The sequence below is a fragment of the Oncorhynchus clarkii genome, chromosome 10 (assembly GCF_045791955.1).
Source record: "Oncorhynchus clarkii lewisi isolate Uvic-CL-2024 chromosome 10, UVic_Ocla_1.0, whole genome shotgun sequence".
Taxonomy (NCBI): domain Eukaryota; kingdom Metazoa; phylum Chordata; class Actinopteri; order Salmoniformes; family Salmonidae; genus Oncorhynchus; species Oncorhynchus clarkii.
This window is the reverse complement of record NC_092156.1, coordinates 68,583,476-68,609,761: the sequence shown is the minus strand read 5'-3', so window position 1 is coordinate 68,609,761 and position 26,286 is coordinate 68,583,476. Positions and strand designations below refer to the sequence as shown.

General features: G+C 44.1%; 1 protein-coding gene across 1 annotated transcript in view; it reads right to left on the bottom strand.

The window, feature by feature from the left end:
- Positions 1-26,286, bottom strand: part of LOC139419319 (zinc finger protein basonuclin-2-like) — a 183,301-nt gene that overhangs the window by 5,328 nt on the left and 151,687 nt on the right. Inside the window, exons 3-4 of the mRNA XM_071169264.1 lie at positions 15,599-15,701; positions 10,799-11,034 (exon numbers count right to left, since the gene is read on the bottom strand). Of these exons, the coding sequence (XP_071025365.1) occupies positions 10,799-11,034; positions 15,599-15,701 (339 nt within the window). The remainder of the gene's footprint in view (positions 1-10,798; positions 11,035-15,598; positions 15,702-26,286) is intronic.

Genomic DNA, 26,286 nt, shown 5'->3' with positions numbered 1-26,286 from the left:
ACGTACGTACTGGTTATCTGACACACGTACGTACGTACTGGTTATCTGACACACGTACTGGTTATCTGACACACGTACTGGTTATCTGACACACGTACTGAGTATCTGACACACGTACTGAGTATCTGACACACGTACTGGTTATCTGACACACGTACTGGTTATCTGACACACGTACTGGTTATCTGACACACGTACTGGTTATCTGACACACGTACTGGTTATCTGACACACGTACTGGTTATCTGACACACGTACTGGTTATCTGACACACGTACTGGTTATCTGACACACGTACTGGTTATCTGACACACGTACTGGTTATCTGACACACGTACTGGTTATCTGGCACATGTACTGGTTATCTGACACATGTACTGGTTATCTGACACATGTACTGGTTCTAGGGGATACTATACAATTACGACTTCACCCATGTAATAACCACTTCCATACATGTAATTACATTATAATAACAACAAAATAGTCCCCTTTATGAAAATCGGTGTGTTTGAGTGCGTTTGGTAGCCAGTGTGGGTGAGGGTGTGTTTATGAGTCTGTATTTGTTATTGTGTGTGTTTGGTCTGCGTGTGGTGGCTGGCCCTGGCTCCCTGTTCATTCCTCTCTCTCTCCTCCTTGTTAATCGCATCAGCTGGTTTAGCCAGAGGACATCCTTCATTAAATAAATCAGGAAGTAGCATATTGGGTAGTCTGGCCCCTGCTTTGCGCCACGGGTTTTACCCCTCTAACAAATTCCTTTGCTGCGCCCAGATGTCAGGTATTTGAATAAAACGGCCTCATTGTACCTCCCCTCCCCTTACCCCTGTGTCCCTGAGAGATGGAGCGAGGAAAATATAGAAGGAGGACGAGGGAGGAGTGTTTGGGAGCGTATTGGAGGTGTGTGTGTGTGTTTGTGTGCAGTGTAGTGTGTGTGTTAGCGGTTCCATCTGGGTCTCCTGGAAGCGCGGTGGAGTCAGGAAAACCGCATCTCATAAAAGGGGGAGGAAGCCCAATGTTCTACAAGGACAGAACATTACAGAGAATGTCGCTCAGGAAAAACCTGGGCTTGGGCCCACATGTTGGCTGGCTGACTAGGCCTTCTCTCTCTCCCTTCTCTTTTCCTCACTCTCTCTCTCTCTCTCTTTCTCAATATTTCTCTCTCTTAATAGGCAAAGGAACATCGAGAGAGAGAGAGAGCGAGAGAGAGAGAGACATCGAGAGAGAGAGACATCGAGAGAGAGAGAGAGATAGATATATATATATATATATATATAGAGAGAGATAGAGAGAGATACATCGAGAGAGAGAGAGAGAGAGATATATAGATATATAGAGAGAGAGAGAGGGAGAGAGAGAGCGAGAGAGATAGAGAGAGAGAGAGAGAGAGAGATATATATATAGAGAGAGAGGGAGAGAGATACATAGAGAGAGAGACAGAGACAGAGAGAGAGATATATATATATATATATATATATATAGAGAGAGAGAGAGAGAGAGAGAGAGAGATAGAGAGCGAGAGAGAGAGAGACAGAGACAGAGAGAGAGAGAGAGAGAGAGGGCCAGACTGATAGGAATTCCATCTGTCGGGACGGAGCGGAGCGGTGACAGGCGGAGAGAGAACCAAAGGCATCTGGTCTCCATTGGTGCTGGGGGGTGCGGGCCAACTAACAGGGCCTGCTCTGGCTCTGGAACCATACGAGGGAGAGATGGATGGAGAGACTGAGGGGTTGAGCCAAGGACCTGGCAAAGGGAGGACAGGGAGAGGAAAGAGAGAGAGAGAGGGAGAAAGAGATAGAAAGGGAGATAGGGCCCCCGATGACTGGCAGTCGTGAGACCTGTCTCGATTTTTCACACATTGCTTTGGATTGGGCTTGGATGAGGGGGGTATGGGAGGTTTGGCAGGGTGTGGGGGGAGCCGAGTTAATCACAGTATTCTGAGGAGAGGAGTTGAGAGGAGTTGTCCTCAAAAGCCTAGCGTGTGTGTGTGTATGTTGTGTGTGTGTATGTTGTGTGTGTGGTTCATGTGGATGTTTGCTGATACGTCTTTGGGTTGAGATCAGAACAAAAGAGAGGAGAACAGAGGTGTGATGATCAGTCAGCACTGTCAGGGGAGACAGACCTACTATACAGCCAGCATAGCTCACAGCCAGATACACTGAGGTAGCCATGAGGAGCTCTCTGAGGAACACACGCATATGTTCATAAGGGAAACAGATCTATATGTTGGGATGAATATGTTCAGTAGGGATTACCATGATGACTAAATGTACCCAAATAAATACTGGATGATACAAGCAGAATGAGATTGTTGTGACAAATGCCATCACAGTAGTGATGGAATGTTATCATATTGTATATTGAATGAATGAGAGAAACATGATCTGGTACATGTCTGGCTAGGGGATGTGATCTGGTGCACGTCTGGCTAGGGGATGTGATCTGGTACACGTCTGGCTAGGGGATGTGATCTGGTACACGTCTGGCTAGGGGATGTGATCTGGTACACGTCTGGCTAAGGGGATGTGATCTGGTACACGTCTGGCTAGGGGATGTGATCTGGTACACGTCTGGCTAGGGGATGTGATCTGGTACACGTCTGGCTAGGGGATGTGATCTGGTACACGTCTGGCTAGGGGATGTGATCTGGTACACGTCTGGCTAAGGGGATGTGATCTGGTACACGTGTGGCTAAGGGGATGTGATCTGGTACACGTCTGGCTAGGGGATGTGATCTGGTACACGTCTGGCTAGGGGATGTGATCTGGTACACGTCTGGCTAGGGGATGTGATCTGGTACACGTCTGGCTAGGGGATTTGATCTGGTACAAGTCTGGCTAGGGGATGTGATCTGGTACACGTCTGGCTAGGGGATGTGATCTGGTACACGTCTGGCTAGGGAATGTGATCTGGTACACGTCTGGCTAGGGGATGTGATCTGGTACACGTCTGGCTAGGGGATGTGATCTGGTACACGTCTGGCTAGGGGATGTGATCTGGTACACGTCTGGCTAAGGGGATGTGATCTGGTACACGTCTGGCTAGGGGATGTGATCTGGTACACGTCTGGCTAGGGGATGTGATCTGGTACACGTCTGGTACATGTGATCTTATCATATGGTGCTACAACAGGCGTCCATACTGATGATGACATGTAATGGTGAGAATAACCCCCGATAAAAGCAACAGGAAAAGGAAAAGGTCAGCAAGACAATACAGACAGTTTCCACTAAACAACCATTTTGTTTCTATTATTTTCTGAAAATCTAGCACTAGCAAGAGAAGTGTGGGTTTGGGTCTGTAATGATCCCGCTGGGTTTTTCAGTACAATTTCCTAATGGAATATTTTACTGCACAACAGCCGTGGAGTGGCGAGGACCACTGCGAAGGTCATTAAAGCACTTTTTGAAATTAAAACAGTTCAAAATGAGATCACGGGGAGCGATTGTGTCCCTACGGTGGCTATAAGAATGTGTTTACTGAGAGCAGAAGTACAGTGCGTTAGGCCTCATTAGCTTATTGCTATAGATGCAATGTGTGTGTGTGTTCACGTGTGTGCATTGTTAACTATGCTATTGTTAAGAGTGAATCAGCTGTAGAGGTTATAGCGATATATAATTCTGTTTGCTAATGGTTTATAATTGCTGATTGTGTGTGTGTGTGTGTGTGTGTGTGTGTGTGTGTGTGCATGTGTGTGTGTGTGTCTAACTGTAATGTGAAGATCAGATCATGCAAAGGTCCTTAGGAGAGAGAGAGAGAGAGGAAGAGGGAGGGAGAGGAAGAGAGAGAAGGAGGGAGAGGTAGAGCGAGGGAGAGGAAGAGGGAGAAGGAGGGAGAGGTAGAGGGAGGGAGAGGAAGAGGAAGAAGGAGGGAGAGGTAGAGGGAGGGAGAGAAAGAAAAAAACAATCATTCAAATGGTTATTGATGTTATTTATAATTCCCCTCACTTCACAAATCACAATTCCAACCACTTGACGACCTATTGAGCTTTTTATGCTATCGATTCATTTCCTCCTGCTTAAACAGTCTATTACAATGGTAAATTGCGAAGTGTACGCATATTTAGTCACGCCTCAACAATATATTTACCCTTCTTATGCTGTACGTGACCTAGCATAATGCATTGAGATGGAGAGTAGAATTTGTCTTTCCTGCTGGGATAATTAATTAATATCTCATAGAATCATAATTGTAGGATTACAAAAGAAGGAAATTGAATGATGGGAAAAATCGAATTATGACAAACGTGCAAATATTCTTACTGATGAGGAAAACAATGATGATAATTATGATAGTACTGATGTTGATAATCATGACAATAACCATGATAACAGTCATGTTTACTCTACAAAATAAAGTGACAGGAGGTTGATTATCTTGGTGTCTGGAAGGCATGTCGTGGTGTATCAGCTCAGTAATCTGTGTGCTGGGAAGGAGAGGTCCGTGGCGTTGGGAAACAACCTAAATGTCCACATAGGAGAGAAGGCAGAACCAGATGAACCTACGTGATGCACCCCTCGAATCCTGCTCTGAGCTTTACAAAACAGTTGTATGGACACACACACACCCATACTATGAAACACACACACATAACTAGGTATGTAGGGACAGACACACACACATAACTAGGTATGTAGGGACAGACACACACACATAACTAGGTATGTAGGGACAGACACACACACATATGCTTAAACACTAAAGTACACACAGGTTAGCTACACCTGGTTTCTGGTAACACAGTGTTAAGTTAAGGGCAAAGCCTTCACCTTTATGTTGCAGCATTCCAACCCAAACAGATGAACAGAGAGAGGGGAGATAGAATGAGAGAAAATAACAGAGAAAGTGGAGAAAAAAACCTCACTCTCTTCACGGTCCTGAGATCACAGCAGTGTGGGTGCTGACAAAGGACTGTGTGTGTCGTCTCTGTGCCTGCGGGTGTGTTCCTGTGTGTGTGTGAGTGACAGGCGGCAGGGCCCAATCGGCCGGGGAGCGGGGCGGACAGTGATTACGGGTGACAGTGGTGTTACCGTGGAGACAGGTGAACGCTGGAGAGTGGAGGGATGGAGAGAACATTATTCATATATTCAGAAGACTGGCTGGGACTTTCAACATGTTGTATCCCCTGCAGTCAGACATTACACGGTGCCACTGGCACTGGATCCACACACACACAAGGGAGGGAGGGAGGGAGGGAGAGAGGGAGAGAGGGAGAGAGGGAGAGAGCTGACACAACATACTGTAACTTAGACACGGGCAGACGAGCAGAGAGAAATGGTGTGTTTATACCTGTCTGTGTGACTGTGAATTGATACATGGTGGGTGTGTTCCTGTCTGTGTGGTTGTGTTCCTGTCTGTGTGGGTGTGTTCCTGTCTGTGTGGGTGTGAAATAATACATGGTGTGAGTGTGAGGCATCAGAGGGCCTGAGGTGTATTCTGTCAGCTCAGTGTCTTGGGCTCTATGGTGCAGCACTGACACACAACACCCTGCTGCACACACTGGTCATGACAACACACACACTGGTCATGACAACACACTCACTGGTCATGACAACACACTCACTGGTCATGACAACACACTCACTGGTCATGACAACACACTCACTGGTCATGACAACACACTCACTGGTCATGACAACACACACACACTGATCAGGACAACACACTCACTGGTCATGACAACACACACACTGGTCATGACAACACACTCACTGGTCATGACAACACACTCACTGGTCATGACAACACACTCACTGGTCATGACAACACACTCACTGGTCATGACAACACACTCACTGATCAGGACAACACACTCACTGGTCATGACAACACACACACTGGTCATGACAACACACTCACTGGTCATGACAACACACTCACTGGTCATGACAACACACACACTGGTCATGACAACACACTCACTGGTCATGACAACACACTCACTGGTCATGACAACACACACACTGGTCATGACAACACACACACTGGTCATGACAACACACACACTGGTCATGACAACACACACACTGGTCATGACAACACACACACTGGTCATGACATCACACACACTGGTCATGACAACACACACACTGGTCATGACAACACACACACTGGTCATGACAACACACTCACTGGTCATGACAACACACACACTGGTCATGACAACACACACACTGGTCATGACAACACACTCACTGGTCATGACAACACACACGCTGGTCAGGACAACACACACACACTGGTCATGACAACACACACACTGATCAGGACAACACACACACTGGTCATGACAACACACTCACTGGTCATGACAACACACACACTGGTCATGACAACACACTCACTGGTCATGACAACACACACGCTGGTCATGACAACACACACACTGGTAATGACAACACACACACACTGGTCAGGACCACACACACACTGGTAATGACAACACACACACTGGTCAGCACCACACACACACTGGTCAGGACAACATACACACTGGTCAGGACCACACGCACGCTGGTCAGGACCACACACACGCTGGTCAGGACAACATACACACTGGTCAGGACCACACACACACTGGTAATGACAACACAACACACTGGTCATGACAACACACACACTGGTCAGGACAACATACACACTGGTCAGGACCACACACACACTGGTAATGACAACACAACACACTGGTCATGACAACACACACGCTGGTCAGGACAACACACACACTGGTCATGACATCACAACACACTGGTCATGACATCACAACACACTGGGCAGGACAACACAACACACTGGTCATGACAACACAACACACTGGTCATGACAACACAACACACTGGTCAGGACAACACAACACACTGGTCATGACATCACAACACACTGGTCATGACAACACAACACACTGGTCATGACAACACAACACACTGGTCAGGACAACACAACACACTGGTCATGACAACACAACACACTGGTCAGGACAACACAACACCCTGGTCATGAAATCACAACAAACTGGTCATGACATCACAACACACTGGGCAGGACAACACAACACACTGGTCATGACAACACAACACACTGGTCAGGACAACACAACACACTGGTCATGACATCACAACACACTGGTCATGACAACACAACACACTGGTCATGACAACACAACACACTGGTCAGGACAACACAACACACTGGTCATGACATCACAACACACTGGTCATGACAACACAACACACTGGTCATGACAACACAACACACTGGTAATGACAACACAACACACTGGTCATGACATCACAACACACTGGTCAGGACCACACACACACTGGTAATGACATCACAACACACTGGTCATGACATCACAACACACTGGTCATGACAACACAACACACTGGTCATGACAACACAACACACTGGTCATGACAACACAACACACTGGTCATGACAACACAACACACTGGTCATGACAACACAACACACTGGTCATGACATCACAACACACTGGTCATGACATCACAACACACTGGTCATGACAACACAACACACTGGTAATGACAACACAACACACTGGTCATGACATCACAACACACTGGTCATGACAACACAACACACTGGTCATGACATCACAACACACTGGTCATGACAACACAACACACTGGTCATGACAACACAACACACTGGTCATGACATCACAACACACTGGTCATGACAACACAACACACTGGTCATGACATCACAACACACTGGTCATGACATCACAACACACTGGTTCCTTTCTCCCAAAGCCTGTCTTTTCTAAATGAAAGAGGGATAAACAACTCTAAACAGGCCAAAAGAGTCAAATAAAAGTGAGGAAGAGATGGAGGGAGGAGAGATGTTGTGTGAGAGGGAAGGGAGGAGAGATGTTGTGTGAGAGGTAAGGGAGGAGAGATGTTGTGTGAGAGGTAAGGGAGGAGAGATGTTGTGTGAGAGGTAAGGGAGGAGAGATGTTGTGTGAGCGGTAAGGGAGGAGTGATGTTGTGTGAGAGGTAAGGGAGAAGAGATGTTGTGTGAGAGGTAAGGGAGGAGAGATGTTGTGTGAGAGGTAAGGGGGGGTTTATTAGTTGGATTGTAACGTGTGCGCGTTGACGATTTCTTGACGTGTGTGTAGGGTTTGTCATTCTCTGACGCGCACGCACGCACGCACGTACGCACGCACGCACACACACACACACACACACACACACACACTCACGCACAACAGATCATGATCTGGGTGTTGACTTCAGTGTCGTGGGAGTGAAAGGAGGATGATTGAGTGAAAAGCCAGAGAGAGAGAGAGAGAACATGGAGGGGTTTTCTATCCTATGATCAGATGTCAAGGATCATGTCATTTACTTCACAGGACAATAAAGGCAGAAAAAGGTTCTGAGTATTGACATGTCTGTATCAATCAACTGACTGAAATGATCAAAACCCTGAATGAAATGTAACATCAAATGTCCTTCTCAATTCAATGGGTTCACACACTGATCATCTCTTTCAGATTCATATTGTATTTCATTCTATTACATCATTAGCTAAATACAGGAAGACATGTTTTTAAATCCCATCAATATCTCCCAGAACTCTCCTCCCTTGGATCTACCATGGAGCATTGTAGAGAGAATAAACCCACCACAGACGTGGCTGCCCTGAGAGAGAGAGAGAGAGAGAGAGAGAGAGAGAGAGAATAAACACACCACAGACATAACGTGGCTGCCCTGAGAGAGAGAGAGAGAGAGAGAGAGAGAGAGACAGACAGACAGACAGACAGACAGACAGACAGACAGAGAGGATGCGAGAATAAACACACCACAGACATAATGTGGCTGCCCTAAGAGGGCGAGAGAGAGAGAGACAGACAGAGAGAGAGGTAGAGAGAATAAACACACCACAGACATAACGTGGCTGCCCTGAGAGAGAGAGAGAGAGAGAGAGAGAGAGAGAGAGAGAGAGAGAGAGAGAGAGAGAGAGAGAGACAGACAGATGGAGAGACAGACAGAGAGAGAGGTAGAGAGAGAGAGAGGTAGAGAGAATAAACGCACCACAGACATAACGTGGCTGCCCAGAGAGAGAGAGAGAGAGAGAGAGAGAGAGAAAGAGAGAGAGAGAGTAAGAGAGAATAAACGCACCACAGACATAACGTGGCTGCCCTGAGGCTGGGAGATGATTGAATTTCATAGCTACTTACAGGCTAATAGGCTACAACGACTGCTCACTGTCCTTAAGTGACTGACAATTTGGGCTGCGGAGCGAAACCTTTGAAGGCCTTTTTGAAGAGATCTGGAGGGGGGGTTAGTGACTAGTCTGGGCGGTTTGAACAACGATAGTTAGATAGACAGTCTATTAGAACCAGCTGATCCAACCACACTGAGTTGGAATGTTTGGACAGCCAATGGCGAGGTCTTTCTCACAGTCTCAGACTATACGGGTTGGACGAGGATTGGAAGACGAATAAGTAATTTTTTGTCAGAGTGCAAAATAATTGAAAAATGATATCAAAAGAAAAAAGATACAACTAGATAGATAAAACAATGATTTGATGGATTTTTTAAACAACGCAAAATCAAATCTCCTGGGTATATTGAGTCTAATAAATCCAGCAACTCAACCTAAAGCCTGTAAGAGTGCATGGATCTGTTTGTTTGTGTGTGTATCTCCATTGTGTGTGTATTGTTCTGTGTGTGTGTGTCTGTGTGTTCGACAAGTCTGCGAGCAGTTTACTCACAGAAGCTGTTTCCACATACAAGGCCTCAAAACTGCCCTCTCCTCCCTCCATCTCTCCTTTCTCTCCAGCCATGCTGTTCCACTTACCCACACTCCTTTGTGGAACACAAGCCCCAGCCACGGTACCTTGTCTGCCTCGCCGCCACAACGCTGCTATTGGCTTTGGACAACACACACACCACCGAACACCCAAACCACAAGCACATGTTCCCTCGTTCTTAACTAATTCATTCAGGAACACTTTGGTTTGGGTTTTGAGAGACCGAAACCTCTACCTTTGATTAAGAAATGTGTCTGACTGCAATTATATGGGAGGGAGGGAGGGGTAAGTACGATGGTGGTTTTATAGTCTGCTGGCGTGACATTTTTCTATTCTATTTTTCATTCTGTTTTTCGTTGTTGTAGAGGGACACTGTTGACGGAAGTTGTTGGAAACAAAGAGGAAAATTAGAGAAATATTGAGCGATAGCTTTTTAAACACGTTCAATTGTTGCTACTGTTTCTTTGATAGATAGCCGTTGGAAAAGTACTGCGATGTTGAGAGTGATTTGCGGGCCCACTTGGTGACATATATAGAGGCTGCAATGAGTCTGAATAAGTGGACTTGTTAAACATCCAAGAGAATCACACACACTCACATCTGGGAGTGTGTGTGTAAATGATTACAGTGCATATTCACATCTAAAATATGTTACGTGATCCATGTGTATTCATATTCAGTGATCAGTTTGTAAGTGTGTATATATTTGATTATAAACTGGGTGGTTCGAGCCCTGAATGCTGATTGGCTGACAGCCATGGTATATCAGACCGTAAACCATGGGTATGAAAAACATGTATTTTTCCTGCTCTAATTAAGTTGGTAACCAGTTTATAATAGCAATAAGGCACCTCGGGGGTTTGTGGTATATGGCCAATATACCACGGCTAAGGGCGGTGGTATATATCTCTAAGAACAGCCCTTAGCCGTGGTATATCGGCCATATACCACACCTCCTCGGGCCTTCTTGTTTAAATATTACACTGTGAATGTCTATTACGTGTTCCTAATAGAGCCTACCTGCAGTATGTAACCCCTGACATAGTCCCTCAGGGTCCAGCCCAGGCCGTGCAGTATGTGGAGCACCTCCTCCTGCTTCAGAACACTGAACAGACGGTCCAGCAGGATCTTCAGTCTGACCGGCACCGCCTGGGTCCCGTACAGCATCAGGCTGCTGATGTCAAACACCACGTTGGACTGAACTATCTCCACCTGGGTGGGGTGGTACAGGTGCTGCGTGCTCAGCTTGTCCAGCGCTGGGATGAGGGGACAAGGACACATCAACATGAGTAGGCTTAAACATACACACAGGACATACTAATTCAATGACAGTTAATTTGTCAATGAAAAACAGACGTTTTGGTTAAGAAAGTGTGTTTATGTTCTATTTTTTTATGGTTAACTTTGAATCCCGTCCTGAAACCCTCTTGCATATACTCTGCAGGTATATATACACATGCAGGTGCCTAAACACACACCCTGCCAGCCTCACCAGGTAATGACTATCACGTTTCCCCTGTCTCCAGTCTTCTCTGGGAGGTAACAGACCAGGGAGATAACAACACATCTATGAGATCAAATGTAACTGACTGCCTTTCTCTATGTAGTCTCTGTCTCTCTCCTATCTGCCTCTCCTCTTTTCATCTCTCTCTTTCAATCTCTATTTGCACCTACAGTGTCTCTCTCTCCATCTCTCCCTCCCTCAAAGTGCCCCATCTCCCTCTGTCTGTGTCTCTCCTTTTCAACCTCACTTTATTAAGTAACTATGGAAGCATTTCACTGTTAGTATGGAAGCATTTCACTGTTACTATGGAAACATTTCACTGTTACTATGGACACATTTCACTGTTACTATGGAAACATGTCACTGTTACTATGGAAACATGTCACTGTTACTATGGAAACATTTCACTGTTAGTATGGAAGCATTTCACTGTTACTATGGAAACATTTCACTGTTAGTATGGAAACATTTCACTGTTACTATGGAAACATTTCACTGTTAGTATGGAAGCATGTCACTGTTACTATGGAAACATTTCACTGTTACTATGGAAACATTTCACTGTCAGTATGGAAGCATTTCACAGTTAGTGTGGAAGCATTTCACTGTTACTATGGAAACATTTCACTGTTACTATGGAAACATGTCACTGTTAGTATGGAAACATTTCACTGTTAGTGTGGAAGCATTATACTGCTACTATGGAAACATTTCACTGTTACTATGGAAACATTTCACTGTTAGTGTGGAAGCATTTCACTGTTACTATGGAAACATTTCACTGTTACTATGGAAACATTTCACTGTTAGCATGGAAACATTTCACTGTTAGCATGGAAACATTTCACTGTAAGTATGGATTTCACTAAGTAAGTAAGCATTTCACTGTAAATAATTAAGCATTTCACTATAAGTAAGCATGCATTTCACTGTAAATAATTAAGCATTTCGCTGTAAATAGTAAGCATTTCGCTGTAAATAATTAAGCATTTCACTATAAGTAAGCATGCATTTCACTGTAAATAATTAAGCATTTCGCTGTAAATAGTAAGCATTTCACTATAAGTATGCATGCATTTCACTGTAAATAATTAAGCATTTTGCTGTAAATAGTAAGCATTTCACTGTAAATAAATAAGCATTTCGCTGTAAATAGTAAGCATTTCACTGTAAATAAATAAGCATTTCGCTGTAAATAGTAAGCATTTCACTGTAAATAAATAAGCATTTCGCTGTAAATAGTAAGCATTTCACTATAAGTAAGCATGCATTTCACTATAAGTAAGCATTTCACTGTAAATAATTAAGCATTTTGCTGTAAATAGTAAGCATTTCACTGTAAATAAATAAGCATTTCGCTGTAAATAGTAAGCATTTCACTGTAAATAAATAAGCATTTCGCTGTAAATAGTAAGCATTTCACTATAAGTAAGCATTTCACTGTAAATAATTAAGCATTTCGCTGTAAATAGTAGGCATTTCACTATAAGCATGCATTTCACTGTAAATAGTAAGCATTTCGCTGTAAATAGTAAGCATTTCACTATAAGTAAGCATTTCACTGTAAATAGTAAGCATTTCGCTGTAAATAGTAAGCATTTCACTATAAGTAAGCATTTCACTGTAAATAGTAAGCATTTCGCTGTAAATAGTAAGCATTTCGCTGTAAATAGTAAGCATTTCACTATAAGTAAGCATGCATTTCACTGTAAGTAAGCATTTCACTGTAAATAATTAAGCATTTCACTGTAAGTAAGCATTCATTTCACTGTTACTATGGAAACATTTCACTGTTAGTGTGGAAGCATTTCACTGTTACTATGGAAACATTTCACTGTTACTATGGAAACATTTCACTGTTAGCATGGAAACATTTCACTGTTAGCATGGAAACATTTCACTGTAAGTATGGATTTCACTAAGTAAGTAAGCATTTCACTGTAAATAATTAAGCACTTCACTATAAGTAAGCATGCATTTCACTGTAAATAATTAAGCATTTCGCTGTAAATAGTAAGCATTTCGCTGTAAATAATTAAGCATTTCACTATAAGTAAGCATGCATTTCACTGTAAATAATTAAGCATTTCGCTGTAAATAGTAAGCATTTCACTATAAGTATGCATGCATTTCACTGTAAATAATTAAGCATTTTGCTGTAAATAGTAAGCATTTCACTGTAAATAAATAAGCATTTCGCTGTAAATAGTAAGCATTTCACTGTAAATAAATAAGCATTTCGCTGTAAATAGTAAGCATTTCACTATAAGTAAGCATGCATTTCACTATAAGTAAGCATTTCACTGTAAATAATTAAGCATTTTGCTGTAAATAGTAAGCATTTCACTGTAAATAAATAAGCATTTCGCTGTAAATAGTAAGCATTTCACTATAAGTAAGCATTTCACTGTAAATAATTAAGCATTTCGCTGTAAATAGTAAGCATTTCACTGTAAGCATGCATTTCACTGTAAATAGTAAGCATTTCGCTGTAAATAGTAAGCATTTCACTATAAGTAAGCATTTCACTGTAAATAGTAAGCATTTCGCTGTAAATAGTAAGCATTTCACTATAAGTAAGCATGCATTTCACTATAAGTAAGCATTTCACTGTAAATAGTAAGCATTTCGCTGTAAATAGTAAGCATTTCGCTGTAAATAGTAAGCATTTCACTATAAGTAAGCATGCATTTCACTGTAAGTAAGCATTTCACTGTAAATAATTAAGCATTTCACTGTAAGTAAGCATTCATTTCACTGTAAGTAAGCATGCATTTCACTGTAAGTAAGCATGCATTTCACTGTAAGTAAATAAGCATTTATCTTCCCCTCTACCCGGTCTCTTCCCCTCTACCCGGTCTCTTCCCCTCTACCCGGTCTCTTCCCCTCTACCCGGTCTCTTCCCCTCTACCCGGTCTCTTCCCCTCTACCCGGTCTCTTCCCCTCTACCCTATCTCTTCCCCTCTACCCTGTCTCTTCCCCTCTACCCTGTCTCTTCCCCTCTACCCTGTCTCTTCCCCTCTACCCTGTCTCTTCCCCTCTACCCTGTATCTTCCCCTCTACCTATCTCTCACGTCACCACCTCTCTCCCATCACCACCTCTCCACCTTACCCTCACTCACCTGCTTTTCTCTCCATCCCCCTCTCTTTCACTCCTTTTTTCCCATCCCTCCCTTCCTCCCTTCCTCCCACTCCTCCCTCCCCTCTTCTCTCTTCGCCTGTCTGTATGACACCTGGTTTTGTCTCCTCTGATCCCAGGACAGCCTTTCCGCTGACGAGGGCTTTGCCTGACAACACACTCTGCGAGACACGAACATCATAAAAAATGAAGAACTGCTTGTCAGAGTGGCTGCCAATGCCGAGATGAAATGAAAAGTGGGGAGAGCGAAGGGGAGAAGGGCCCTCTGACAGTTCAGAGAAGGAGATTAAAAATATTCAATGGGGTCCTGTGCTGATCGCTGAAGGCCCTCTCTACGCTTGGGCCAAACAGGTGTTTTCTTTTATCTTATTTTCCCCTCTGTTCCCTCCTTTCTATGCTTTCCATCTTCTTTCTTTCTTTCGCTCCATGTCCTTTTTCCTATGCCCCCTGAACAAGTCATGAGGTTGTCTCTCTCGTGGATATTGTTCTAAGGTAGTAGGTACAGGTATGACTTTGAACCAAAACACTTTTTAAATAAAATATATATAAAGTATTTAAATAAAATACACAAAGTATTTAAATAAAATACATAACGTTTTAAATAAAATACATAACGTTTTAAATAAAAGACATACACAGGACAAACACTAAAGTTGAACGGTATCTCTCTATGGTAACAAAAAATCAAATAAACATATTTATCAAATCTTTGATGTGGTAAAAACGTACTGAATCTTCCCTTTTAAGCGTTTATATGAACCTGTTACCTGTAGAATCTACGAGGGGATAACACAGCCCTATATACAAGATGTAGGCACTGCATATTATACTGATCTCTTCAGTGACCCTGTATAAGGAGAGTACAGCTGTGTGTGTCAGGACCTCTCTGCTCTCTCCTCTGGCTAAAGAGACAGGTTTATGAGAGCATAGAACTTCACAGGACTAAAGAGGCAGAGAGAGAGAGAAAAGAGAGAGAGACAGACTAATATGACAAACTATTGCAGTTATTGCAGTTATACACTATTGTTAAAATGATTTCCTACCATACCACACGATCTTCTTGTAAAGAAATGTAATAATATTTCATATTACAACTACTGTACAGATAATCTTGGACACTGTGACTCCCATCACCCTGGTTAGTAGGTTGGCAGAATTCAAAATGGCCGTCTCTTACCGTGAGCCACCCAGCCGTGCTTGCACTGGTCACATGTACGCAGGTGGATCTTTCCTGGCTGGAAACACTCACAGGTGCAGTTCACCAGAGTGCAGCGAATGGCCTGTAGAGACGCAGGGGGAGAGGGAGAGAGGAAGGCCTTGTCAATCAACTGATCATACAGACAGAAAGAGAGAGAGATGGAGGGAGCAGGGAGAGGACAGAGCTCAGGCTACAGAGCACTCATCAATCAAGCAGTCACACAAACAGAACTGAAGGGTTTCACAGATAGACACCGTAACAGATGTACACCAGTAACACATCAACACACAGTCACACAGAGAGCTCCTTTCTCAAAGAGATTTATGTACTGCAATAGTTTTGAATTGTTTCAGCATAGTACAATTTGTTTATTAAATTACATTTTAATATTACAATTGTAGTACTAATTTCCCCTGTCAGTCCCTGTTAAAGCCCTCTGATGAATTCACTATGACCAGATTTCCCACAATACCCTTTGTATTATCTAATATGAATTATTTCATTCATTCATAACCTGACCCCACCTGAGCTGACAGAAACACTTTTCTTTTCTCCTCATTGAATATCTCACTTGTTTTGACTAAGTCACCATTAATCAATAGTAGAGGCTGAACTGGAGCCGAACCCTAAAAGCTTTTAGCAGTTAGAGGTCAAGTGTCTAGACAGCTCAGGAGAGTCCAACCCAGTCCACCAGAATCTGAAGGACTGGTCTGTCAATCATAAGTGCTTCAAAGTCTACAGGTCGAGACGTCCATTTTACAGGAAGAAGAGGTCTGTTTTACAGGAAGAAGAGGTCTGTTTTACAGGAAGTTGCTCTAAATGCTAGGCTAATTCACACCTCTATGGTGGAGGTTTATAGTGTGGATTTCACTGATGGAAATGTAAGATTTGACAGCTAAACATAGTTGGCATATGGTCTGCCTCACACCATTCTTCTGTGGGGTCTGTGTAACCACGTTAAATACCAACAATATCCACCATGAACAAGGATTTAGAAAAATGACTGTGGTAGAGGCTTCCAAATGTACACAGCTCCAAGCCACAAATTTCTCATTGACACGAATTCTGGAAGACATAGAGGACTCTGTACTAGGAATGAGGGAGAGAGGGGAAAAGGGGGGGGGGAAAGGCAGGGAGGAAAAATCCCCAAAAGCCCAAACTTTATATTAATCAATGTTGGCACCCCTTGCCTTATCAGTCCATTGTTATGTTAAAAGATGAAATTGATAAATTATAATAATTACATTGAAAACTCTCTCGGTCTTCAAAGACAAATTGCTTAAAGGAGAGGGGGAATATTTGTGGTTGTAGCGTATTAGCGTAGCGAGACGCTGCTATGGAAGTCATCCCTTTTCCAGGAAGAGTTTCATTCTAACATGAAGTCAGCGCTAACATTTTTCCTTCCAATATTTCTGTAGCCATCGACTCACAATCCTGAATCACAGACCGAATGGAGCCTGAGGTGTTGATAACATAAATAAATAACTTGGTAGAAATAGCACTGATTCAACAGCATGCGGATTGTGTGTTTCACGTTTGGTGAAAAGGATGTGGAGCCAATCCCAAATGTCTAAAGTCTGTGTTTCTGTGTTAGACTGCTTAGGGCTGTAAAATCTTCTGTAATCACACAAATGACAGAGGAAAACATTCAACCACGCTTGTAAAAGGGAATGATGTGTATTATAGTAGATGATGGATATGATTGCGGCCTCTTTATTTTGACAGGAAAATCACAATCATATCCAAGGTTCTTTGTCATCACGTGTGTATGCACGAGGGTGTGTGTGGATAAAGTATGTGCGTCTTAGCCCCACTTCAGAATAAGTCTGCCGCTCTTCTCTGCACAGAGAGAGTCATCACAAAACCAAAAGGTGAAGATCTCTTCTAACGTTACATCAACCTCTCCGGCCTCTAGGTCACCAGGCTGCTCGTTATGGAGCACACCTGTCACCATCGTTAGGCGCACCTGGACTCCATCACCTCCCTGATTACCTTCCCTGAATGTCACTCCCTTTGGTTCCTTCCCCAGGCGTTATTGTTTCTGTTCCTGTGACATGTCTGTGCGTTGTCCGTCTTTCTTATTTTGTATTACGTTGTGTTTATTTATTAAAACACTCAATCCCTAAACTTGCTACCCGACTCTCAGCACACATCGTGACACACACCTCTTACACTACAGTAATTTCCCAGAATTACTTTAGGAACTTCACCGATTTACCACACACACTATCTTATCTCACTGCAGCTGATTTATCGCCTGTGACCGGCAGTGTGACAGTGACGCGACACACACACACACACAGGGTCGTAGGTCGTAGTCCATGATGCAGATGACCCATATTTCACAAGGACCCATCAGCAGTTACACATCACTGGGGGACAGCAGTAACACAATCACAGGAACCAGTGTTCACACCATCACTGAGGGACAGCAGTAACACAATCACAGGAACCAGTGTTCACACCATCACTGAGGGACAGCAGTAACACAATCACAGGAACCAGTGTTCACACCATCACTGAGGGACAGCAGTAATACAATCACAGGAACCAGTGTTCATACCATCACTGAGGGACAGCAGTAACACAATCACAGGAACCAGTGTTCATACCATCACTGAGGGACAGCAGTAACACAATCACAGGAACCAGTGTTCACACCATCACTGCACATGGCAAAGGACACACTTATACATACAAGTAACATTCTAACCTCTGCTAGTGTATTGTACCTGTTCAGTACTGTAATACAAGCAGTCAATGTTTGATAGGACTCAATATCAAACAGAATGACATGCTGTGACCATGTCTACATGTAATCCCTCATGCCACACGGTGTTAGCCATGTCATTTGACTGCAGTACGTCAAGTATAAAGTGCCACTCCACTGTAACATGATCGTGACCGTAATAGGATTAAAAACTCTAGGTGTTTTAAACCAGATTAGCAGGAGGGAGGTATCAAAGTGAACACGAGCTAATCCCAGATTAACCATCAAATCCCACCACATCCGCCCAGTAGGTTGGCATCTGGGCAGACAGGGACATCGTTTAGTTTTTGGCAAGGTGGGAACGGGGATTACACCTTTAGTGTGTCAAACTGGTTGTCTATCGCAGGTGTGGCATAAATCAGGTACACCGTCTGGTTTCAACCATGTAGCTAATCTGTAGAGGGTGCCGGTTTTGCTTTCTGCTACTGTTGTTTGTCTCCCTTCGGACTCGACATGAGAGCTGAACCAAAGTGTTTATTTTGATTTGTCCTGCTTGCTAACAGGTTGGATTTGTCCTGCTTGCTAACAGTTTGGATTTGTCCTGCTTGCTATCAGGTTGGATTTGTCCTGCTTGCTAACAGTTTGGATTTGTCCTGCTTGCTATCAGGTTGGATTTGTCCTGCTTGCTATCAGGTTGGATTTGTCCTGCTTGCTAACAGGTTGGATTTGTCCTGCTTGCTAACAGGTTGGGATTTGTCCTGCTTGCTAACATGTTGGATTTGTCCTGCTTGCTAACAGGTTGGATGTGTTCTGCTTGCTAACATGTTGGATTTGTTCTGCTTGCTAACAGGTTGGATTTGTCCTGCTTGCTAACATGTTGGATTTGCCTGCTTGCTAACATGTTGGATTTGTCTGCTTGCTAACAGGTTGGATTTGTCCTCCTTCTAACATGTTGGATTTGTTCTGCTTGCTAACAGGTTGGATTTGTCCTGCTTGCTAACATGTTGGATTTGTCCTGCTTGCTAACAGGTTGGATTTGTTCTGCTTGCTAACATGTTGGATTTGTCCTGCTTGCTAACATGTTGGATTTGTTCTGCTTGCTAACATGTTGGATTTGTTCTGCTTGCTAACAGGTTGGATTTGTTCTGCTTGCTAACAGGTTGGATTTGTCCTGCTTGCTAACAGGTTGGATTTGTCCTACTTGCTAACATGTTGAATTTGTCCTGCTTGCTAACAGGTTGGATTTGTCCTGCTTGCTAACATGTTGGATTTGTCCTGCTTGCTAACAGGTTGGATTTGTTCTGCTTGCTAACAGGTTGGATTTGTTCTGCTTGCTAACAGGTTGGATTTGTCCTGCTTGCTAACAGGTTGGATTTGGCCTCAGACGATTCTCTATTTATTACACACACTACTACACTTCCTCAAAACAATCTGATCTCCACTTCCTATCATGTTACAACACAAAAACTAACTCCAACACAGAGGTAGGTCAAAGTTGTACGTTTTTCCTCAAACCAGCATTAAATGCTAGACAACAACACAGTCCGCTATCCTAATTGCCACTTGCTAAAGCCATTGTATAAAACAGAGGCAGCCAGAGATAAAATTAAATATCACACACATGCACCCCCCTGTTTACACGCTGAGCTGTGTGATGGTTGACGAGATAGTTAAGGAGGTCGTCTAATATAGCAATTAGAGCCCTGGTGTCTGCTGTGCTGCTGCTGTGACAAGGCCTTCTAATCAATGACTTATTACGCTAGCCTAGCAGCCTAATAGCACCTCTCATATCTCCCCATTAACCAGACAGGCTGAAGTATTACAGGCTAGTTAGAGGAGAAGGGCACATCTTCTGCTGAACAGACACTGGGGGGAGAGAGAGGAGAAGGAGAGAGAGGAGAAGGTGAGAGAGAGAGAGAAAGAGAGAGACAGGTTGCAGAGAGAGAGAGGAGTAGGAGAGAGAGAGACAGAAGGAGAGAGAGAGAGAGAGAGAGAGGAGAAGGAGAGAGAGAGAGAGAAAGAGAGAGGGAGAAAGAAAGAGAGAGACAGGTTGCAGAGAGAGAGGAGGAGAGAGACAGAAGGAGAGAGAGAGAGAGAAAGAGAGATTGGAGAAGGAGAGAGCGAGAAGGGGTGAAAGAGAGAGAAATAATCTGCCTCTCGTCACCAGCCTACTACTGGTCTTGGCTAACACACTCTATATGATTTGGAGTGTGTGTTCATACCTACACTAGAGACTGTCTATATTATTTGGAGTGTGTGTTCATACCGACACTAGAGACTGTCTAGATTATTTGCAGTGTGTGTTCATACCGACACTAGAGACTGTCTAGATTATTTGCAGTGTGTGTTCATACCTACACTAGAGACTGTCTATATTATTTGGAGTGTGGGTTCATACCTACACTAGAGACTGTCTAGATTATTTGGAGTGTGTGTTCATACCTACACTAGAGACTGTCTAGATTATTTGCAGTGTGTGTTCATACCTACACTAGAGACTGTCTAGAATATTTGGAGTGTGTGTTCATACCTACACTAGAGACTGTCTAGATTATTTGGAGTGTGTGTTCATACCTACACTAGAGACCGTCTAGATTATTTGCAGTGTGTGTTCATACCGACACTAGAGACGGTCTAGATTATTTGCAGTGTGTGTTCATACCTACACTAGAGACTGTCTAGATTATTTGCAGTGTGTGTTCATACCTACACTAGAGACTGTCTAGATTATTTGCAGTGTGTGTTCATACCGACACTAGAGACCGTCTAGATTATTTGCAGTGTGTGTTCATACCGACACGAGAGACGGTCTAGATTATTTGCAGTGTGTGTTCATACCGACACTAGAGACGGTCTAGATTATTTGCAGTGTGTGTTCATACCGACACGAGAGACGGTCTAGATTATTTGCAGTGTGTGTTCATACCGACACTAGAGACTGTCTAGATTATTTGCAGTGTGTCTTCATACCGACACTAGAGACTGTCTAGATTATTTGCAGTGTGTCTTCATACCGACACTAGAGACTGTCTAGATTATTTGCAGTGTGTCTTCATACCGACACTAGAGACTGTCTAGATTATTTGCAGTGTGTCTTCATACCGACACTAGAGACTGTCTAGATTATTTGCAGTGTGTCTTCATACCGACACTAGAGACTGTCTAGATTATTTGCAGTGTGTCTTCATACCGACACTAGAGACTGTCTAGATTATTTGCAGTGTGTCTTCATACCGACACTAGAGACTGTCTAGATTATTTGCAGTGTGTCTTCATACCGACACTAGAGACTGTCTAGATTATTTGCAGTGTGTCTTCATACGGACACTAGAGACTGTCTAGATTATTTGCAGTGTGTCTTCATACCGACACTAGAGACTGTCTAGATTATTTGCAGTGTGTCTTCATACCGACACTAGAGACTGTCTAGATTATTTGCAGTGTGTCTTCCAACCGACACTAGAGACTGTCTAGATTATTTGCAGTGTGTCTTCCAACCGACACTAGAGACTGTCTAGATTATTTGCAGTGTGTCTTCATACCGACACTAGAGACTGTCTACGGTCTAGATTATTTGCAGTGTGTCTTCATACCGACACTAGAGACGGTCTAGATTATTTGCAGTGTGTCTTCATACCGACACTAGAGACGGTCTAGATTATTTGCAGTGTGTCTTCATACCGACACTAGAGACTGTCTAGATTATTTGCAGTGTGTCTTCATACCGACACTAGAGACGGTCTACAACACATGAGGGGAGTAGCAGATGTGAATGTAAAACAACGTAGTTCTTTAACAGGACTAGAGGATGGGAGTGAAGGAGATGGAGGGGTTCTGATGATGCAGCTCCCCAGCCTCCCCCTCTCTCTGGACTGAAGCTGATCTGGGCTGGGTCTGGTCCTGCACAGTCGTTCATATTGGTCCCCGCAGCCCTGCTGTGGAGCGGGAGGTTGTGTTATCAGCAGCCTGGCTGGCCAGATACTGGAGCATTAGTCACTATAGTGTCTCGCCAGGGTTTCCTCTCTAGCTCACTGCTAAAGGGGGACAGTGAGGGAAAGGACACAGAGAGGGGGGTGAACGTGTGTGTGTGTGTGTGTGTGTGTGTGTGTGTGTGTGTGTGTGTGTGTGTGTGTGTGTGTGTGTGTTTTGTGTTGTGTTCATCCTGAAACACTAGAAAAATTAGCAGCAGGGGAATGGGCTACTTGTTCTCTCCAATGTCCATTCCGTTAACTCCTCTGGCCTCAGAACTGTCCTGGTAACGTAGAGACATCTACATGATATTCACTGTCAACTCCGTTATTATATGACACCTTTAAATGTCACCTCCGTTAACCCTCGACCTATTTCAATGTCAACTCTGAAACCTTCATTATTCTTTTTAATGTCCAACTCCACTCCCACCCTAAAATGTCCACTCCCTAACAGCCCCTTTGCGTCCTCTATTACAGTACAAAACCCCACTTGTCCCCACCCCTTAACTCCTCTCCTCCACACGGTGTCCTCCATGCATGCAGAGGGAAGCCAGCCAGACCAGCTGGGAGAGGCTGGATGGTTATTGTTCCCTGTCTCAGATTTAATTGAAACCTTTACCCATGTTGAACATGGAACCACAGACCACATTTCTTTGGTAGAGAGTAAAGCAAAGCCGAGAGTTAAATGAGATCCCTGTCTGTGTGTGTGTGTGTGTGTGTGTGTGTGTGTGTGTGTGTGTGTGTGTGTGTGTGTGTGTGTGTGTGTGTGTGTGTGTGTGTGTGTGTGTGTGTGTGTGTCCGCAGCAGCTCCAACTTAAATGTGTATGCCCAGGTCACTGTAAAACACTGGGAGCATCTTGTCCTCTCTTCCACCCGCAAGATACTATCTCATCCATGAGTTAGCTGCTGAAACGCTGTCTGCTTCCTGCCAGAAATGTGTGTCCAACGTGTGCAGGGAAAGCAGGCATGGTGCGTGTCATAAAGCAGGCCCTGGCTCTCTCTCGGAGAGATAGTCTCAGGACTTCACAGAGTCCATATTGAAACCAGGTGACAAATAAAACTGTGTGGGATAAAGGAGGTCTTTGTAGCAGACGCAACATGCCACAAATTCAGAGGCAAATTTTTGCTTGTTTTTATACGTTGGGTCTGACTTAAAACGGAACTTTCTTGCCTTCCAATTCCTAAATGCTGCTGAGTAAACAACGATTAATCATTTGTTCGCAGGCTTTCGGTATAAAACGCCCGGTTACAAGGGAAAGGGAAAATGTAGTCAACTTCGAACACAGGCCTCTCCTTCTGCCTTTCAAATCCCCACAGCACAACACCAGTCCTCCATGTCAGTTCTGGTTTGCTTTTTGCTTCGCAGCCACAATGGCAGAGGTCCCTGTCCTATGTGCAGCTGTGCGACTGGGCTCTGACACGGGGCAGAGGGACCAGAGTTATGCTAATGGGAGTCTCCGGTGGATTACAGGAGGAGGAGAAGAAGAAGAGAAGCATGTGTTTTCCTGTGTTCACCTGGGACCCCTCTTTTTCTTTCTTCCCTTTCAAATAGAAAAAGGAATAACCCTGTCTGTTGTTCCCATGTAGGGTCAGTCTGTCCATGTCTTTTTGGTTTCGCTCCCTAATCTACCCCCTCACCCCCACCTTTATTGTCATCAAGTCAGGCCAATTAGACCCTTTGTTGACATTCATTCCCTCTCTCAAGTTATGTTCAGCACAGCCCTGCTTACATCTGAGCAGAGAAGCACCATACTGGAAGAGAGAAAAGGAGAATAAAACACTCACGTGAAGAAATAAGGGATTAGGGGGAAAGATGAAGACAGATGAATTTCAGATGTTTTTGGCTCGCCCCTCTCATTCCTGTTGTGCCTTATATGCCCTACTTGATCGGATTTCATCGCCAGCTGTGACAGCGCAGTGGCCAAGCGGCATACCAGCGAACCTATACGGCCCGTATAGAGTCCCAAGAGTCCTGGACTAAGATCCTAGTGTTCTTGAGACCTGAGAAGACGGAGATGACAGCGGACGGGCTACATGCCAGTTCTGAGACATCAGACAGACTGCAAGGCCTCATGGGTATTGGAGAGACAGGGAGAGACGTGACAGCGACAATGTTTTTGTCCTGTCGACGTCGTGACAATGAAATGAAAGCCGGTACTGACCGGCTTGGAAGAAAAGCTAGAAAACTAGATGTTAGACATTTTACCTTTGATTTAGAACTTGTGTTGTCATCTGTTGCTAGTGGTTTTCAGTATTATTATTTTACATATATGGATATATGAGAACAAATATATACCCCAAAGATGAATAAATATAGTAATACCCTACCTCAACTTTGAACTATTATAGACCTAATATTTGTGTTTGTGTCAGCTGAAAGTACACCCCCACTAACAGATCTACCCTGTGAGATTGTAGTCACCCAAAACCAGATAGTTCTATCGATACGTATTCTCCTTTACCGTTACCGTATTCTCCTTTACCGTTACCGTATTCTCCTTTACCGTATTCTCCTTTACCGTTACCGTATTCTCCTTTAACGTTACCGTATTCTCCTTTACCGCTACCGTATTCTCCTTTACCGTTACCGTATTCTCCTTTACCGTTACCGTATTCTCCTTTAACGTTACCGTATTCTCCGTTACCGTATTCTCCTTTACCGTTACCGTATTCTCCTTTACCGTTACCGTATTCTCCTGTACCGTTACCGTATTCTCCTTTACCATTACCGTATTCTCCTTTAACGTTACCGTATTCTCCGTTACCGTATTCTCCTTTACTGCTAAGGGGAGACACAGGAAGACAGATATTTTGGGGGTGATGTGAACACTTCTCAAAGACACCTAGGTAAAATGGGATCCATGATGAAACTTGGTGAGTCTGAGTGTATTCCAGGATAGTCATGCTTCATAATGAAAGGACCCAGCTGGCTATCCTATTGTGTAAGACAGAGACAGAGACTGAGACACAGAGACTGAGACACAGAGACAGAGACTGAGACACAGAGACTGAGACACAGAGACTGAAACACAGAGACTGAGACACAGAGACTGAGACACAGAGACTGAGACACAGAGACTGAAACACAGAGACTGAGACACAGAGACTGAGACACAGAGACTGAGACACAGAGACTGAAACACAGAGACTGAAACACAGAGACTGAAACACAGCGACTGAGACACAGAGACTGAAACACAGAGACTGAAACACAGAGGCTGAGACACAGACACTGAGACACAGAGACGGAGACACAGAGGCACAGAGACTGAAACACAGAGACCGACAGAGAGACTGAAACACAGAGACTGAGACTGAGACACAGAGAGAGACTGAGACACAGAGACTGAGACACAGAGACTGAAACACAGAGACTGAGACTGAGACACAGAGACTGAGACTGAGACACAGAGACCGACAGAGAGAGAGAGAGCGAGAGAGACACACAGAGTTAGAGAGGACAGTTCAATGGCAAATCCCCAAATCTGCTTATCCTCACCAGTCATTCTACTGCTCTCAGCTAACACACTAGATAGATACAAATGTGATGTCAGCTCAAACAGGGAGTGGTTAATCATATCAAGTGGAGGAGTGGTGGAGGGAGCCTCCATTGATCTCCTCCCTCCCTTGTATACATTTCTGAGCAGAGGGAGAGAGAGAGGAGTGGACAATCTCTTTGTGTTCAGACCAGCCCAGGCCATGGTCCCGCTTGGCTCTCCTCAAAGCCAGAGATCAAACCATGTACCCAGTGACAGCACTGTCCAGAGATACTAGTGGAGTTCAAAGAGCCGAATGATGGCTTGGAGGGATGGACGCAGGCTATACACTAGGTAGGGGGCCAGTGTGGTGGAGGGTGGATTGTTGGTAGGGCAAAGGAGGGTGGGTGGGGGGTGGAGACCGGAGGGGAGGTGGGGCGCCAAGGGGGAAAATTGAGGAATAAGGTTGAAGTAGGATAAGGAAGGGGTGAGGAGGTTCTGGATAGGGGC